Here is an 18,604-nt window from a genome sequence, read left to right on the forward strand (position 1 = left end):
ACAGGTTCTTTCAAGTCACGATTGCCCGTTCGACCTCCGAATTTTGTTCAGTTGCTGGGACAAAAAATATTCGGAAATATCGTCCGAACACCGATTTGTTCGAGTTCTGGTGCATTCGATCTTCGGGGTTCTACTGTATATGTATATCCGAATGCGCTGGACAGACACCGCAGTAGGCAATAGAAATTGAGCATTCATTAGGTCCGATCTGGACTAGCGGGAGTCATTCTGGTGTGTGTGTCATGTCATGTCGAGGTGAGTGATCATTTAAATGTTAACTGTCAGGTATATGATGCTGTCACCACACGTGAACGATTAATAATGAGAATTCTGACTTTCACGTGATTAAATATTATTCTAGGACATCTCAGGGAGATGAAAATTTCTACAGATGTTAATTTCGGTCAAGTTGCCTACATTGTTATTTGAAAAGGTCAGACATGTATAAATAATTTTTTTCATACTGTGTTTATGTAAATGGCCCCTAAAAATATAGGGTTCAGTGGAATTTTAACTCAAATTTTTAAAACCCTTTTCCCAGTCACTTATTTCTTGCAACAGTTTCTGCCCGAACAAATTACATTTTTAGGGGCCATCCATTTAGTACGTACGCAAAAAAATCTGTCAAAACTTGACCCCTCCCCCCTCCCAGTACGCACGCGTACTTTTTACACCCCCCCCCCCCAACGCGAAATCGATCAAGGATTAATAATATTAACGTGTTTAAGCAAACAGATAGTCCACCACCGGCTGCATTAAATAATTAAGTTGCGTACCTTTAAAACGTTTGTTTGTTGTCAGCTCGGTTGAAACGCCCACTGAACCCAGTCGGACAGGTGACGTATTATAGAGATTTCGTCAACACGCGCAATGTCATCCTGAAGCACAGCAGCGTGAGAGCTGCAGTCAGGGACACGGTGGCACACAAGTGACGCCTCTCCCACAGTCCCACTTCTCCCGGTAGTCCTTGTTGTCTGATAGCTGCAGAAACTGAACTGTGGCTCATTTGAAGGCCAATGTAGACAAATTATTATCGAGGCTTCACCCCCCCCCTCCCCCCGTTTCTTATGCGTACGTACATTGTCAGTAGACCCCCTATACGCATGCGTACGCATTTGGGTTAACCCCCCCTCCCCCCTCCATGCGTACGCACTAAATGGATGGCCCCTTAACGGCGATCATTCAGTACTGAAAACCGTATACGTTAACTTATAGCTGCACAAATTGAGTGCTTTTCCCACACTTAGAACAAACTCTTGTGTTAAGTTGACCATAATAGATGCACTCGTACAAAAAGTCATGTTTACATCAAAAGTTGTACATGTTTTCACCACGGTTCTTAACGAGACCCAACCAGCCAGCACCTTGGAACGTAAAACAACGTCAATCATTGCCAAGTCATCAATTCCCAAGGAAGAGCAATACCTGATCAAACTAAGGGCATCTAAACCACCAAGACTTTATGGGCTACCAAAAATTCACAAACCTGATGTCCCATTAAGACTCTTAGTAGTACAATAGGCTCTGCCACGTACAAATGAGCACAATACGAACGAAACAAATACAGCCCTACATCGGTAGGACCTCTTCGTTCATCAAAAACTCTGAACATCTCGTAAATATAATCAAAGATGTTAAGCTTAACCCTAATGATAGTCTCGTAAGTTTTGATGTGACTTCTCTGTTCACGAGAGTTCTGGTCAACGAGTCAATTAAATTACTCGACACTCTGGTAACGAACAAAGGTTTAGCCAAAGATATCCCAAGACTAGCTGAACACTGTTTAAAGAACACCTACTTCTTGTGGCAAGGTGACTTCTATAAACAAAAGGAAGTAGCAGCAATGGGCTCTCCTTTGTCTCCTGTGATAGCGAATTTGTGCATGCAAGATTTTGAAACAAAAGCAATAGCTTCAAGCACACTAAAACCATCTGCTTGGTTTAGATATGTGAATGACACATTGGTGGTCTGGCCACACAACAAAGATACATTGAACGCATTTCTAAATCATCTCAACTCGCAAAATCATCCATCCAGTTCACCATGGAAGTGGAAGCTGATAGAACTCTACCATTTCTGGATATTCTACTCGGACGGGGTCGAAATGGTAAAATAACACACTGTTTCCCGAAAGAAAACGCATACTGACGCCTATCTGAATGGAGAGTCACACCATCACCCCACACAGAAATCTGCTCATATCAAGACGCTCATTCATCGAGCTAAGAAAGTGTAAGATGGTGACAGTCTGAGAAGTGAAATTCAACATGTTAAAGAAGCGCTGCAAATGAACGGTTACAATGATGCACAAATCAACAGGGCATTAAATGCCAAAACCAAATCAATAACACGAGCATTCAAACTGCCCAAGTAATTAAAACTATCGAAATACCGTACATTGTGGGAGTAACTGATAAACTAGCCAGATGTTTGGAAAAACAAAACATCCGAGTCGGAGTTGTCACAATACATAAAATTTAGAAATGAATATCTGGTACAAAAGATGTATTACCGAAGCTATCAACAGAAGGTGTGTACAAGATTAACTGCACGTGTGTTTAATGTTATGTTGGGCAAACAGGACGAATGATCAGCACGAGACTAAAAGAACATCAGAGAAATATTAAATTCTCCCAAATACAACTGTCAGCAGTAGCAGAACACAGGTGCCAACAAGGACACTCAATTGATTTTGATAATGTTGAAGTTCCGTGCAAAACTAGCTACTACTGGCCAATACTAATTACATAATTTATCGAAATTGAAATAAATAAAAATAACTTTAACCGTTCAGATAGCTACCACCTTAGTGTTGCGTGGAAGCGAATCATCAAATAATACATTAATTAAATGCATGCCTACGAAGGGCATCATACTTCAATAGGGATTACCGTTGGTAGGGCTATTTTAATATACACAATAGATAGGAAGGACAAGTTCAAAGGGCTTGCATAATGCACATGCATAATGCACATGCATAATGTACGTTGACTCAGAAATCCCCCCCCCCGCCCCCACGTGGCGCAAGAGCGCAGAAGCGTGGTCACCACATCTACGTCTCTATAAGGAACGAAACAGGTGGACTTCTCCACAAATCTGTCTGTCGCCGGATGAAGCTAGTTGTAATTACTGGCGAAACGTCGTACTCAGATTGTAAATGTTGTGGCTGGGCTCTCCAACACACCGGTGTGCTGTACTAGTGACGAATTGGCCACGTTCTGTTTACGTGACAAACCTTACTAATTGGCTGTGTCGGCTGGTGGCGGGTTTTAACGACACATTTAGATATTTACGCGATCTAACCCAAAAAACCTCTATTATGGATGATATTTGTCGCGAACGCCTACGTGTTATATTAGACAGCATTTATGAAGTTGCTCACAGGTTATGTTTGACCACTGATGTGGTGCGCGTGGGTGTGAGACTTCTTGAAAACACTACAAGATGTGCATTGATATTTCTTGTGTCGAAATGTAGTCATTAAGTTTCTGTACACTAAAAAAAGGCAAATGATAATTGACAATGCACTGTATTGCATTATATAGAGTTGTTGATAGGAAGTAGACATACATGCATGCACACGTTGGATTCGTTTTTATTAGACAGATACAAAATAGTAATCGCTACACACAAATTGCAAGACTGAAATGCCCTTGCCGTTAAATATTATACCCCTTTCACTTCGTCGGGTGGTGCTATGAATCACCCTTTATACACAATCACCAGCCGCCAAATATTCCGTTGGAGAAATAGGCATCAAACTGATTTCTGGTCACACCGCTGTGGAATCCAACACAGATAAACACATTCCTCCTCCTCCTGCGGAGGGAGCTGGTAGGAACGTTGGGCCGCTCGGTCAATGGCCAGGGTCAACAGCGGCGTGGTGTATTCCGCACATATGCCCGACTGTGAGGGTGGGCACAAGCCGGCGTGAGTAGGTTAAACGTTGAGTTTTATAAGGGCACCACGGGGTGACCAGCCCCTCCCCACCCAGCCCCACCCCTCCCACCCCCCACCCAGCCCCACCCTCCCCTCCCCACCCAGCCCCTCCCCACCCTCCCCTCCCCACCCAGCCCCACCCCTCCCACCCCCCACCCAGCCCCACCCTCCCCACCCAGCCCCTCCCCACCCTCCCCACCCAGCCCCTCCCCACCCAGCCCCACCCTCCCCACCCAGCCCCTCCCCACCCTCCCCTCCCCACCCAGCCCCACCCTCCCCACCCAGCCCCTCCCCACCCAGCCCCACCCTCCCCACCCAGCCCCTCCCCACCCTCCCCTCCACATCCAGCCCCTCACCACCCTCCCCTCCCCACCCAGCCCCTCCCTGCACGATGGACACAATAATCCCTTGTGGGCTGGTGTAACCAGGAGGTTCCTACCAGTACAACCATGTAGTGACCCCTACACATTATAAACACCATATTGTGTCCTAAAATTGTCGTCTTTTTTACGTAATAAAGTTCAGCCTAAAGTAATGGCAGAAAGGATAATTCAACAGTGCGGTAGAGCATCAGTCAAAAGTCCACTTATTCGGAAAGAAGTACGGAGCTGCAAGGAAGGGTATATTTGGCTTTCGCACAGTACACTGTGTCCTACTTATGAGAAGCGTGTTAGGGGATATATCCACACACACACCTCTGCAAGGGACAGTGAGTTTATTACCCTCCTCGGAGGTTAGTGCCCTTCTCGAGATTTGTGCCCGCAAATACCGTATCTTTTGGACACAGGTGGGTCTTTTGAACCAGCACCCAGCGAACCCGAGGTGAGACAAAGCCACCTCTGAGCCCACCCAACCCCTCGCTCAGCTCTCATGGACTGCCAGAAAAGAGTGTGGGGTCTAATTGGATAAAATGACGCACGAAGCATTTAAACAAGAAAGCATCTGCTGTCTGACGATCATCATCTCGCTTCCATTTTGCTGCAGATTTGGTGTGACCGTCATATATATTTTTTAGACATGTGGAAGGGTTTTAATGTTTTGTCTTCCTGCAATTTCACATAATGAGCTGTTATGAACCCCTGTAATGGCTTGGGAGAGTACCCTAATTATGTCAATATCTCTGGAGTAATCGTGGCTAGCAGCTCTCCCACTGGGCTCTAATAGGGCTTCCTACAGACTGAACAGAAGGCCTTAGAGTTGAGGTTTATTTATGATGGGCATTGTGGAAGGCCAGTGTTCAGCAGCTACCTTTTTATGACCTCGTTTTGGAGCAGCAGCAGCAGCATTACATGGTAAACAAAAAGGTACTCTACTGACAAATTATCTATTTGTACTGACAAAAGTCACCGTACATTTTGTACATTTAAGTTGCAATGTTTTTTTTTCTTCTGGACGCCAACTGTATCCTACATAGAATGTAGTTTATTTCCATACACGTACATACTATGGATGAGTTTTATATTAAAACATGTCAGAAGTTATATTTTTGAGGGTCATTTTCCAAAGAAAAATTATGTTTGGGCCATTTACATGTCGGACATTATTTGATAATTTGAATTCATGCTTGGAATGACGTGAAGAGACGTAAAGACGAACACATTTATTGGAGAACTTATGCAGGATAATGACACAATTTAAACTGTTAAAGAGTAAGTGCGTTGGGCAGAACACATCACTAGAATCGATTATGGCCGATAGTCAGAGTGACAACCAAGGCATGGAACGTGTCGGAGAAGAAACCCACCAAGGACGAGTTTCGGATCCAAATTTTTACATCCAAGCCCAACTTTCCATTTTTTTTTTAAGATTAATACAAACTAAAATATCGGAAACACATCCCTAAGAGGTGCAATACCAATACTGATCCCTGGATCGCAGTACAGTACTAGGTTGAATTGCACTCCAGAGAAAATACCTTTATTCCCACTTTGTGCTTCATTGACTTGAGAGTAAATATCTGGCTATAGAAATATAAAATAAATATATCGGTTGTATCTCAGCTGTGCTGCAGGAGTTGAGGCATGTGACAAGGAAGACCCCATTTCTGTGATTCCCAGTGGAGATGAGAGTAACATCACACTGGGGAATGGCCTTGTGCAAGATGATGACAACACACCTGCCCACAGTCTCTCTGCGATAGGCCCTTGTCATAACATCTGCGACATTGTGGGTTTTCGCGCTTTGTGGAAAGTGAGTCGCGGCATACTCGTCAAGCCAGTGCTGTCATCGGCCATGATCTATCCGCTGCCGCTGGGCGAAGGTCTTCCCTAGGCGTCGCATTTTCTCGATGACGCAATGTATCTGAAACCTCATTGGAACCTCCTTTGCCAGTAGCAAAATATGATAATTGGTTTTTTTTACCCTTTTATCTGGCAACAAAACTGACACCTTTCTTTTATGGTGTAAATGTTTACCCCGAGCTCTCATACTCTGATGGTGCATTGTCTTTGAGTTGTGCGCCTTTTGGCGTCATCTAGTCCAACACCATGTGAGACTAGGCTCTAAGGAAAGCTGTCTCGGGTGTGGACCAATCAACTTCAAGGACAGTGCATACATTATCAGAGTTGTGTTTTTTGTTTGCATTCCGACCGTAGGTATTGTGGTCAATGCAAACATGACTCCTTGTAAAAAAAAGGTGTCAGTTTTGATTCCAGATAAAAGGGTAAAAAAAAACAATTATCATATCTGAAATCTGTACACGCGCTGATATAATCACTCCATCTCCACGCTAGAGGTGCCATTGAGCATGTTTCCCTCCTTTGGTTGCTGCTGCTCCCTCATCAGTCTCGACTACCAGCCATCATCCGTTCTCGTGAAGCCGACAACATGAATAAAAAACGTGGTTGTTGGCATATAAAATTAAAGATAAGCTGAATCTTACGAAAATAAGCATGGAGAGCCACGTGATTGAGGAACAAATGGATGAGAGAACATATGCAACTTCATCATATTTACTTTAAAAAGGAACCATTATATATGTAATGTTTCTAAAAACGTAATTTCCAAGACATAGGTGGTGATGGCATCTGACTGATGATGATAAACCTTTAACATATGGGCTACACCTGATTCCTTCAAACACAAAAGCTACGCTATATATATTTTTTTATTTCATTAATTGGTGAATTGAGCTAAGACCATCAAATTCACTAAACTTACGAAAGTCTTACCTTATCCAGGATCGGAGCCTGGTGATCTAAAACTGGATATTTATTAGCAGTGATAGCTTGCCACTCTTACATGTACACGGTATATTTCCCCTGAGCCAACGAGACATTTAATGTAAAACAATGAGCAATGAATATGTATGTGTGTCTGGAGAGTCCTCTTAGACCGTTGCACTAATATCAATGAATTAGGAACCGTTTGAAAGCGTTTGTGTAGTTTATGTAGCGAATGAAGTCGAAATTGTGAACAAAAATGGACCTCTGAATCAAGATATTGACATTTGAACCGACGATTTAGCATTTTATCCCAGTGATCATTATCCACTCTGCTATTGCATTTACAGTTGCCCAGCATGAAGCAAACCCTATTCGACTGTTACATCTGCCTCAACAACACTTATTTGTACCGTCATACTAAATATATTATGTTAGCAGGTTATCATAGCACAATCTACTAGTAAAATGGAGATACTAATAAACAAAACATGTGTAAAGTTACAGTTATTAAATTGCTGTGGGGTGCATAAACTCAATTGGAAATTATCGATTACTGTTGAGTCCCAATGGGATACCGACTATCCAGTAAACATGCAAACGCTGAGCCAACATTGGCACGAGGTTGAAACCGTTGTACGGGCGTCGGATCAGCGTTCCATGTTGATGGGAGAGCAGTGAATACGAAGTCAGATGTTTTTGGCAAGAAAAAGTATGCAAGCAGCGAGTGTTCCCCAAAAAATGCAAGTGCAGCGGACAGATACTTAAATAAATCTGCCTCGAACTTTAGCGAAACCACCACGGACGTTTTTAAATATTAGAGCAAAGTACAATTTCAGAGACACTGAATTAAGACAACTTGTGAGGATGTGATTAGCCTTCATTTTAATCGGCCTTTAATTAACAGCGGCTTTATATTTAACATAATTGCTACGTTTCCAGTTTTATTAATATATTTTTTATGAAAATGCCAACAGTCTGTCGAATGTAAACCCTCTACGGGGCCGTGGCGCTTTGGACTAGATATCACACTGTTTGCAGCTTTACCATTACTTCACTTCAAAAACAGCAACGGAGGGCCAACAACTTCAACATTCTGGATATTGTGTGAAAACACAGTTAATAAGTAATATTAAAAAATATATTAATACAAATTTTCATAGAATATAGTATTGTCATCAGTATGACATAAGTATACCAAGTTTGCAGTCGATACCACATTGGGAAGTGGGTTAAAATTGAGTTACAAGATTTGAGGATACAACAGACAGTGAGTTAAATAAAAGCGTGTAAAAACAAAGGTCCCCCTCCCCCACCACGTAGCATTTTACAGACTGCTGAGGAAAGTGCTGTTAGAGAGTGCACCTTCGTAGGCGAGGATGGCAAACGAAATGGGTGGAGTGGCCAGCACCACGCTCAGCCACCTTTATCTCCCCAGTGCTGACGTGTTCTTCACGCGGCACCCCGGTACTGTGCTCAACTAAGGGCCCAGTCGACCGAGACGGACATAAGTTGAGCATTTTGGAAATCGTCAGGTTCGTAGCGCAGGTGGATAACAACCGTCCCGCAAATAAAGGCAAATACAACATTCCACCCCCCGTGGAGCTTGACAACAGGCTGCTCAGGTGAACACCGCGTCACGATCCTGGCGAGCCGACTTAGATCCCTTGCTCACCGGTAACATCAGTGGTGAATATCTGAACCGGCACTCTCTGCCTGCTCTCGTTCGACTCGGCCAGCCTTTAAATGAGTAACCTCGTCAGCGCCGGGGAGGGAGGCAAATGTGGTCGGGCGTGGCTTTTTTTTCGGCCACACCAACCCCCCGCATGCTCCGTGTGAGCGTACATTTTACGAATGCCAGTGCGGCACACAGCTGGCCAGCACCACGCCTGGCTTACTGCCATGTCCCCGGTGATGGTGTTCAATCCCCACCGCACCGGGTGCAGTAATTCATCTGAGACTGAGTGGGCTCGGGTGAGATGATCAGGAGCGTTTCAGATATTCGCTGCCGCTGGCGATGGCCGTGAGCGGCAATTAAACTGGGGTCGCCGGATTTGCAGCGCAGCGCGCTCATCGTAATACAACCGCTCCCCACGCAAAAGACAAAGATCCCCCGCGTAGCCTCAACAGACCGTTGGGGCAAGTGTTGTTAGCGAGCACCTATGAAGGCCGGCACGGCACACGAGCGGGTGGGTGACCGGCACCACTCCCGGCCGCCTTTGTCTCCCTCGTGGCGATGTTTACACACCGCGCCGGGAACTCATTCGAGGCTGAGTTGACCCAGGACCGGTTCAGATGATCCTCACTCGTGTTGGGAGGTGGAACTGGGGTCCCCGGGTTCCTTTCTGCGGCGCGCATAACCGCAAACACCACCGCACCCCCACACGGACAAGACAATGACAGACAGCGCACAAGCGTTGAAAGGCTCAAGGATGCAATGATTCAAATGAGCAATTACACCCGCGGGAGCGTGGGAGGGAGGGAGCCATGCAAGCAGGGTGTTTATCTCGCTCACGTTGTGCGCAAAACAACGTCGGTTTTGCGCACAACGTATTTTGGCCTCGCGACGCGTTCCTGCTGCCCTGTGCCATCGCGGATGACGATGATGATGATCATGACGATGGTGATCATGACGATGGTGGTTACTGCCTCTTGTTGTCCTCCCTTGAAGCCCACGCTGAAATGCAAACATTTGCCGTGGCCATCACTTTTGTTGCTCAGATCTGCTGCGTGTGTACGTTTGGACTTGTTTCGCCACCGTCCGGAGCCAACCGTGCGACATCGGAGGTGCGCGCGGGGAAGGGCAACAAATTAAACACAAAAAGCAGTTCCAAAGAAATTAGTTTTCAATCTAGATGACGGCTGAAATGTGCGTGGCTCCAGTGGCTTCCTAATATCGGAAGGAAGAGCGTTCCAGACGGCCGCAGAAGTGCATCTTGAAAACGCGCGATGCGGTTGACCGCCGTCTTTGTTCGACGGCTGAGCCGAGAGCCGCGATGTCACCCCAGTGGAACAAAATCGTGGCAACTCCGCTAGGACAACAGTCGTTCACAGCCGTCCCTCGCTTGATGGGGGGCAGCTACGCCGGTCAATTAACCTATGCGGTGATGGGCTGTAACCAACAACAACAATGCAAAACAAAGACCAAGATCCCCGCATAAGCCTGACGCAGGCTGTAGGGGCAAGTGCTGTTAGCGAGCACCTATGAAGGCCGGCACGGCACACGAGGGGGCCAACACCACGCCTGGCCGCCTTTGTTTCCCCAAGTGGCGATGTTTACACACCGCACTGGGTACTCATTTGAGGCTGAGTCGACCTAGGGGAGGCCCAGGACCGGTTCAGATCATCACCGGTGTACGCAGCGCCCTCCACCCCCACCACCAAAACCTCCTTCCCCCATCTGCCCCCCCCCGCTCCTCCCCATCAATCTCCGTGCACCTTGTGGACCTTTCTAAAAAAAATGAAATTACCCCTCGCACCGTCGTTTACGGGACGTTGGCAAACGTTGGGGAACGAGAGACGTTTGGAGTTGGTGGGCAGCGATCGGACGGGGAGGGGGGGGATTGTGATGACGTCGTTTTTTTTTTCCACGGAACGGGGCCGATGCCTTCGAAGTCGTTTCTCGTCGCTGCATTTTGCGCGGAGAAAAGAAAAATAATCGTAATGATAATAATCATATTGCTTTGTGTATGCCACTCTATTTGTATCTGGCTCTCACCTAAATATGTACTATGTGCTTACGTATGTGTACTGTAGTGTGGTACACGTTTTCTTTACATGAGCGTGCACTGCAATGTGATAATCATTATTATTAGTGTAACGTACGTTTTGTTGCATATGCTTAACAGTTTTGTTGCATATGGTCGTAAATACCAAATTGGTTAGAAAAATGCGCAACCGTCTACTCTGAATGGAACTAGATTTAATGTAATTGGACGTTAATTTTAAATGTCTTCGTGCGGCGTGATAATGCGAGTTAAAAGACACACTTTCGTTTTTTAAATTAATGGCATTTTTTTGTGAGGAGCAGGCGCACAATTTGGCATCCCTTATTGTGATGTATGTGGAAAATCATTCAAGGTGACCCTAGAAAATGTCACACGTGTCAAGGCCGTTCTGCATGGTTTGACTTGCTGCACCACCGCGGTGTGGATATGGCTCTGTTCACCAAGCCTTTACTGCCCTCTTCTGGCAATGCTGTTGGCTCTCTTGTCGATAATACTGCTCTGTAGGGGGCAGTATTATCGACACTGTAGGGGGCAATGGCTCCCAATCTGCGATCCTATTGCACCCACTGGTGGTGGTCCTCAAGGGTACGTGAGAAGAGCCCCATGGAACTTGTTGTAGATTTCTATATTTTTACGAAATACCATATTTGTCAGTGCATCAAGGTGGTCTGCGAAAAATGTTTCAGCGTTAGCAGTGGTCAATAGGTCTAGGAAAGTTGGGAACTGCCGCAGTAGTGGTGCAAAATTCAGTGCCACTGGTGGTTGCAAATATTTCGTAATCGCAGCTTCTGCATATGTGGCTTATACGAGTGGCTTACGGTACGTGATAGCACAAGGTTATTGCACGGTTTACTTTTGTCGGTGATGAAAAGATCTGAGTGCAACATGACTCACGCACATTGATCTGCGGTTGCGGTATCCTCTCAATTTGCAAGCTTCATTTTTATAACACAAACTGCATTCGCTCTAAGGGGATGAACACAATGCACAAATTAGTGCAATCAAGCGTCTGGCATTGCAGCCTTTCCTCACACACGAGCGAGAACTCCAGCATAATGCACCGTCGACAAAAGATAATTAATTAATAAAAATACTAATTTCGTTCCGTGTTTAACATTTGTTTACGGTATGTCTCAAATTGATTGTCGTTACCCCCACCCCTCTCTCCCCTGGTTGTTGTATACCCCCCTCGAAACAAAATCGATCATGCTACAGGTTCGAGAGGAGGCACAAATTACCAGTTGACAATACCGGGGAGACGTGCACTGTTGTACATCTACAAATCAATGTTTTACCTTTCATTTTGTAAGTTTATTTTTGTTTATCCCCCCCTGTAAAGCAAGTCGTTTTAATTGGGAACCCCAACCAGCTTGAGGGCATCTTATTGAGAGAGCCAATTTCGATGAGTATTTTTTTTGCCTAAAATAATGTTCAGCCCTTTATCAATCCACCGCTGGAGGAAGACCTCTCACGCTGCGTGGTCATCGAATTTTCTTGACCATACTTCACCGCACCGGTTAGTGGAGTTGGTGTATGGTGGGGGTAAGGAGCCGCAGGACTGGTTAATAGATCACTCGCCACTGATGTTTGCCATGGCGAGGAATTGAACTCTCGTTGGCAGGTTCCTAGCACAACACGCTAACCACTGCACGTACACTTTAAATTACAGCCCATTTTGTCAATACACTGCTGCATGAAGGCCTCCCCACGCAATGATGGTGATGAGGATTGTTTGGTATGAGTCGCCACTGATGTTAGCCGTAGCCAAGAATAGCGCAGTGTGGTAACCACTGTGCCACCATTATCCACCTTTCAACATTTTATAACATCACAGCCGTTTGTCAATCTACTGCTGGATAACGGCGTGCAAATGTTGCGTCGAGATTTCTGTAAAACATTTAAAATGGTTCTGTAGATGTGCACACATAAGTGGCATATGGAAGATGCAGTTCGTGTGCAGTTTTTGAGGCAATAATTTAAGACATCGTCGTCATCATCTGTCATGGTCAATCCACCGCCAGATGAAGGCCTCTCCAATTTGATGCCATTTCTCGTGGCCCTTTGATGCAGCAATCCATATAGCTCTGATTTCACCGCTCCCTCTCAGCATGGTGTAGGCCTCTGCAAGGTAAAGTAAAAGGTGAAAACAACGAGCCTACCTTTACCCTACCGTTTACCTTACCACAATACAATCACTCTACCCTTATCTTTTACGTTTAGCAAGATAAGGTAAAAGGTCAAAAGCAACGAGCCTACCTTTACTCTACCTTTAACCCTTAGCCCATACAAATTACCCGATTACAGGGTATTTACTGGGGTAATACTACACATGAAAAAGTTTATAATAGGTAAATGCTCGGTAGAGTACTTTATTCATATAGAATACTCTCGATGATTCCAATTTTAAATGGAGGCCACGGAGCTTTTAGAAGCTCCGTGCGCCACGGAGCTTTTAGCGAGCGGTAAACAAGGTATTTACCAGGTAATTATTCGCACTACCTTTACCCTACCGGTAATTCTTCCGTGCTACCTTTACCCTACAATTTACCTTATCCCTTAGCATGTTGACACCTTTACCCTTTTACCCGGTAAAAAGGGTAAATTTCCTTAGCTTGCCGAGGCCAAAGATGGTGGACGAACCCTCTTGAACATGTTGCTGCCATCAGCTGCCACTCCAGTATTAGCCTCGACCAATTTAGATATGCTGATGACAATCTGCCATGCTCAAGTGACCTTCAATATGAAGCGTTTTTTATATATGCAGTCTTAAGGAAATATTGGTGAATGTGATTACAGCTTGCAATTAGCTTTGGCTTTGCTTAACACAGTCTTAGATGCACTCTTAACACACTATTACGGCATACGAAACGTCTGTCATGTAACAGGCTCGGCATAACCCAAGGCCGTAGCCATGGAGTCAGCATTGGGGGGGACCAAATCTTCCAGGGTGTCTGGGGGTCCCAACCCAGAAAAATATCTACATTTGAAAACTCATTTCCTGCCTAAAATATAAAAAAATTCACTAACACATGGGATGGACTTTTTTTTTATAATGTCTAATAGTGTATTGTATTACATTGCTCTGTTTTTACTTTTTTACCGTGTCTTGTTTCATTGTATGTAATGGCAGAGATTAAGGATTAATAAAGTACTAACATAACCACAATCATATAAACAGAAATCTATGCATTGATGTATATGAAGACAAGTCCAGATATTGTGGCTGAGGTTTAGCAAATTGATGTTTTTTTTTACATAGCATAGCAATTATTTTTATCGCAATATATCGGGGGGGGGGACATTTTGAGCATATTTGAATATTGGGGGGTTGTATTCCCCCCAATATATATGAAATTACGGCCTTGGTATCACCACATATGATGTGCAGAGAAACACTGTATACACACGTTTAGTTTATAATGCAGGTAACAGACCATCATTGCTGTTCATGATCACAACCTTGGCTATAGGCTGTGCTGCAGTGGAAACTTTGAGACAAAACAGAAAGGGCAATTCCCCAAGGTAATGTGGATTTATAGGCCAGTGACCACGTTAATCCAATTTACTGATCTTCCACTCATGGCTTTGGTTCTCGAACGCAGAGGACGGTCATGGGTGAGCTCAAGTCCACAATCGGCGACTCAGTTTCGACATGGGCTGAAAGTCACGAAGCTGCGGAGACTTTTCTGTAAACCCTAATTTTACGGTGCACAGTTGTGGAGAATAAGACGAGCAATTGCAAAATGCCCCTCAAATCAAATGCCTCACTGGTGATACTCTCTCATGCTCCTCCCATTACAGTCTCAGGATGAAAATGTAAAGTGGCAGCACATGTGAATGAAAGCATTTCGGAGTCAAGTACAATGGGGTTACTTCACCGATGCCACTGTTAATGCCGTCGAATAAATGTGTCGAGTGTAATGCCGATGCACTTGAAGCAAAGCATATTTGAGCCCGCCGTTAATTACGTGAATTTTTGTCCAGATGGAAGAACCTTAGTAAATTTATATATTCCATGTGTGCCCATTTTCGGGTGAATATTTGAGGATTGAGAATGTGAAAAAATAATCGGGTTTTTTTGTTGTTTGCCCTTGACACACTGCACGTTTTCTCTCTGAAGGCAAGAGAGAAGAACGCATTTTGCTTCAAACAAAATCGTTTAAACGGATTATTGCCACTAGAGGGCACTGTGGGCCCACACATGGCAGAGCTGTAATGTTCAAACACCGTGTCACCCCCACTCCCTACAGCTACACCGTGCTCCAGTACGAAATGTCCACAGCCTAACAGAAGCCAGCTCTTGCGCTTTAGAAAAAAAAAAACACAACATGATTGAGGTCATTGCAACAGCCAAGAGCGTGCTGGACTCAATTCCCCGGCCACATTTTAGTGCCAGCACCACCACAGGGCACGGCATGCACATGTGCGAACGGGAGCTAGGGTAAGGAAGTTAGTTCACCTCCGTAAATGTCTTATCAACCTCGCCGTATAATGCAGCTTGCCTTTAGGCTAGATTGAATTTGCTAAATATCTATCTATCTATATAATTGGCAACATTTTTCCTCCAATTCGTCTATTCACCGATGCGCTTTGGCTGTGGTGAGCGTTGCTCTGTCTCTCTATACGATGAGCTGTCAAATAGGTTTGAGAATGTGTTGTAAATAAGTATGTACACGCTCACACCTTTCAGAGTACAGTGCTGTAATTTTGAATCGTAGCCACTTTACATCACGGTGTCGCGTACTGCTATATGATTACTAAAAATATATATATAATGGGTTTCAAAATAAGCCTTGTCTCAGTGCAACTATTTTTAGTGTCTAATTTAAAATAATCTCTCATGGCCTTATTTCAAGACCGTGAGAGATGGTGATGGCTTGGGGAGGCCTTCATCCAGCAGTGTTTTTTTTGTATCATGGCTGATTGTGATTATTTCAAGAACCTTTTTGTCTATTGCCCATTATCTCTACCACGTAAAGATGTAACAATCTGCAATTTATGCGTTTTTATATACACTAAAATGTATCTGATTACAGCTATATCTACCTTTCATTTTTTCCCTGTTTGCCTTGAATCTCTTTAACGATGGCTTTAGATTAATTGAGCTGTTCTAGCTAATTCCAATAATGATGCTCATTTCAGAGAATTGTGGCAGTTGTATTAGTTGTAAAATATATTTAAAATGCACAAGTTTATATAGGTTTTCTACTTCTAACTAAAGTATTTTTAAAATATCAAGAGCCCTTTGGGAATGGCATTTCAACACCGGTGAATCTGAAGTTTTCCACATCGTGCTACGGTTGTGGAATTCTGTTTGAGGCATGACACTACAAATACTATTTGTAGCAGCTGGTGTCAGTGTTTTATTATCTTTTGCGATAGCCGAAGAGGATTTCTGTTAGACTTCGAAGTGCATGGTGAGCACAAACAAATATATCTTCTTGTGTTTCCTGGAGATATCGGCTTCTTGACTCACGGTTACATCAAAGAGGCTCACCCAAGCAGGCTCTGAGGATTTCGATATATGTTTTGAAGACTTACACAAACCAAGTTAATGCAAAGCGGTCAAATAAAATGCCCATGGCACCTAACAATCCCGTTTCAGAATGCGTGAGTAGGTGGAATTCTCCAACCTTGCCTCTTCTTTAAAATATTTATTTGTTTACATTTTCTATTTTACTTCAAAACTACTAAATTGAGTTATTTACTATAATGCCTCCCTCCAATTCATATGTGCACATTTCTTAAACAGAACACGTACAAGAGAATTCACGTAAAACTGTAAGCAGAAGATAGACGTTTCAATGATGTGGAAATGTCACGTTTGCGCTTAAATGCCTTGGCATCATTACACCGAGCGAATCGGTTGAGCTGGTACCGGTGAAAGTGATCATACGAATGTCATTGCGGAACGTAATGCCACATTCAGCAGAAAGTAAGCGCAAGATTGACGAAGTTACAAAAATAGAGGCTTAAAATGCCATTAAAAATAATTACAAAGAAGGTTATTAATCGCTCTAATTTGCCTTTACATTGAAATGCTCCTTTAGGGGGCTAAACTTTTCAAAAGCACTAATGATCTATTTTATTTTTTACAGGCAAAGGCCCAGAGATATTGTATGCCGGAAAACACCTCAATGATAATGTGTGGCATACAGTTCAAGTAATCCGGCGTGGCAAAACTCTCAAGCTTACTGTGGATGGGACCTCAGCCGATGGTAAAGTGTGACGTTTTAAATTAAGTTTTTGTTGCTAGTTTAAGAACGCATTGTCATTTAACTTTACATCGCAGGGTTATGAAATAATTTATAACAATATTTGAACAGTTCTTAACATTTTTAACCATTTACTTATTCAGTCTATAATATTTGCGATATTATTCTATAACAGTACATTTAAGAGTATAGAATAACATTTCATAATATCAAATCATTTAAAGCAATGTTCAATGTATTTAGTATACAATAACAATACAAGTATTGTACAAGACAGTAATATAACGTCATTTTACATCGAATAATAATACAGGTTTTTGTTGTCCTTGTAAAATTTATTCCACTCCATAATTGATTATTTGTTTCCCTTTGCTTAATAGGCCTCATGGACGGCGACCACACCCGCCTTGAGTTTCACAACATCGAGACGGGCATCATGACAGAGCGCCGATACACTTCCGTGATGCCCTCCAACTTCATGGGCCACCTGCAGAACGTCGTCTTCAACGGCATGGCCTACATCGACCTGTGCCGCAACGGCGACATCCGATACTGCGAGCTGAACGCGCGGTTCGGCATGCGCACCATCATCGCCGACCCAATCATCTTCAAGACGCGTGGCAGTTACCTGACGCTGGCCACCCTGCAGGCCTACACCTCCATGTACCTCTTCTTCCAGTTCAAGAGCACGTCCAGCGACGGGCTCATCCTCTACAACAGCGGCGACGCCAATGACTACATCGCTGTTGAGCTGGTCAAAGGGTAGGCTGAGGGCAGTGGCGGTGCGGCGTGGTGGCTAGGGTTGCCACAATATTATTATCGATGCGTCTGTTTACCTGGGAGAGCTTCACTCAGTCTAAATGTATGTATGTTGAACTTCTTTCGCACCGTACGTAGCCAACCCGTGCTAATCGAAGGTGCGGGGGAAGGATAACAAACTAAACACAAAGAGCAGTTCTCAAGATTATTTTTAAAATCTTGATTTTTCAGCACGGTCCTGCCAAGTTTTTGCACAAGGAGGCAATGTTGCTGCATGTAATCCCAATTGAGAAATTTGAAGGGAGTTTTTCAGCATTGAGATGTTTGGCCAATACCAGTTATATTGTATGTGGGTTTTTTTTTAGCTATGGGTGGAAACTGGGAAAACCCTGGATGACCCCCCTATGCAGAACAGGGGGAGATCATGCCACCTCCAGATAGAAAGGTGCTAGAGGCACAAGTGTTACCACTGCGCAACCCTGCCTCCCAAACACATACTACGATGTAGCATACGATGAGGCCCATAATTAGCAGCATCGTTTTTTTGGCAAAAAAAATCATCATTGTGATTACGTCCCACATGTTATTTTTATTCAACCTTTTATATCCTTTCTAAACTCTTTATGAAATGATAAACTTAATACCCTAAATAAAGTTGTATATCATCAGCAATTATTATGATGCAGGAAGTGTGGCAAAGTGCACAGATATTCGCCGTGATATTGTGAACTACAGTTACAAACATATAGGAAACCGATTTCGTGTTTAATCGTCGTGCGGCGAAATTTGATATCGTATCGCG

The 18,604-nt window shown here is 44.0% G+C and overlaps 1 protein-coding gene across 23 annotated transcripts in view; it reads left to right on the plus strand.

Moving 5' to 3' along the window:
- Positions 1–18,604, plus strand: part of LOC133341416 (neurexin-1-like) — a 395,989-nt gene that overhangs the window by 152,121 nt on the left and 225,264 nt on the right. For all 23 annotated transcript variants that reach the window (XR_009755044.1, XM_061550005.1, XM_061550006.1 and 20 more), the window contains 2 exons: positions 16,927–17,046; positions 17,424–17,805. Coding sequence is in view for 22 of the 23 variants with exons in the window: in XM_061550005.1 (XP_061405989.1) it covers positions 16,927–17,046; positions 17,424–17,805 (502 nt within the window). In the remaining variant the exon portion in view is untranslated. The remainder of the gene's footprint in view (positions 1–16,926; positions 17,047–17,423; positions 17,806–18,604) is intronic.

Source organism: Lethenteron reissneri, chromosome 11, assembly GCF_015708825.2.
Source record: "Lethenteron reissneri isolate LAM-NWPU_2019-01 chromosome 11, ASM1570882v1, whole genome shotgun sequence".
In the NCBI taxonomy this organism is placed as follows: domain Eukaryota; kingdom Metazoa; phylum Chordata; class Hyperoartia; order Petromyzontiformes; family Petromyzontidae; genus Lethenteron; species Lethenteron reissneri.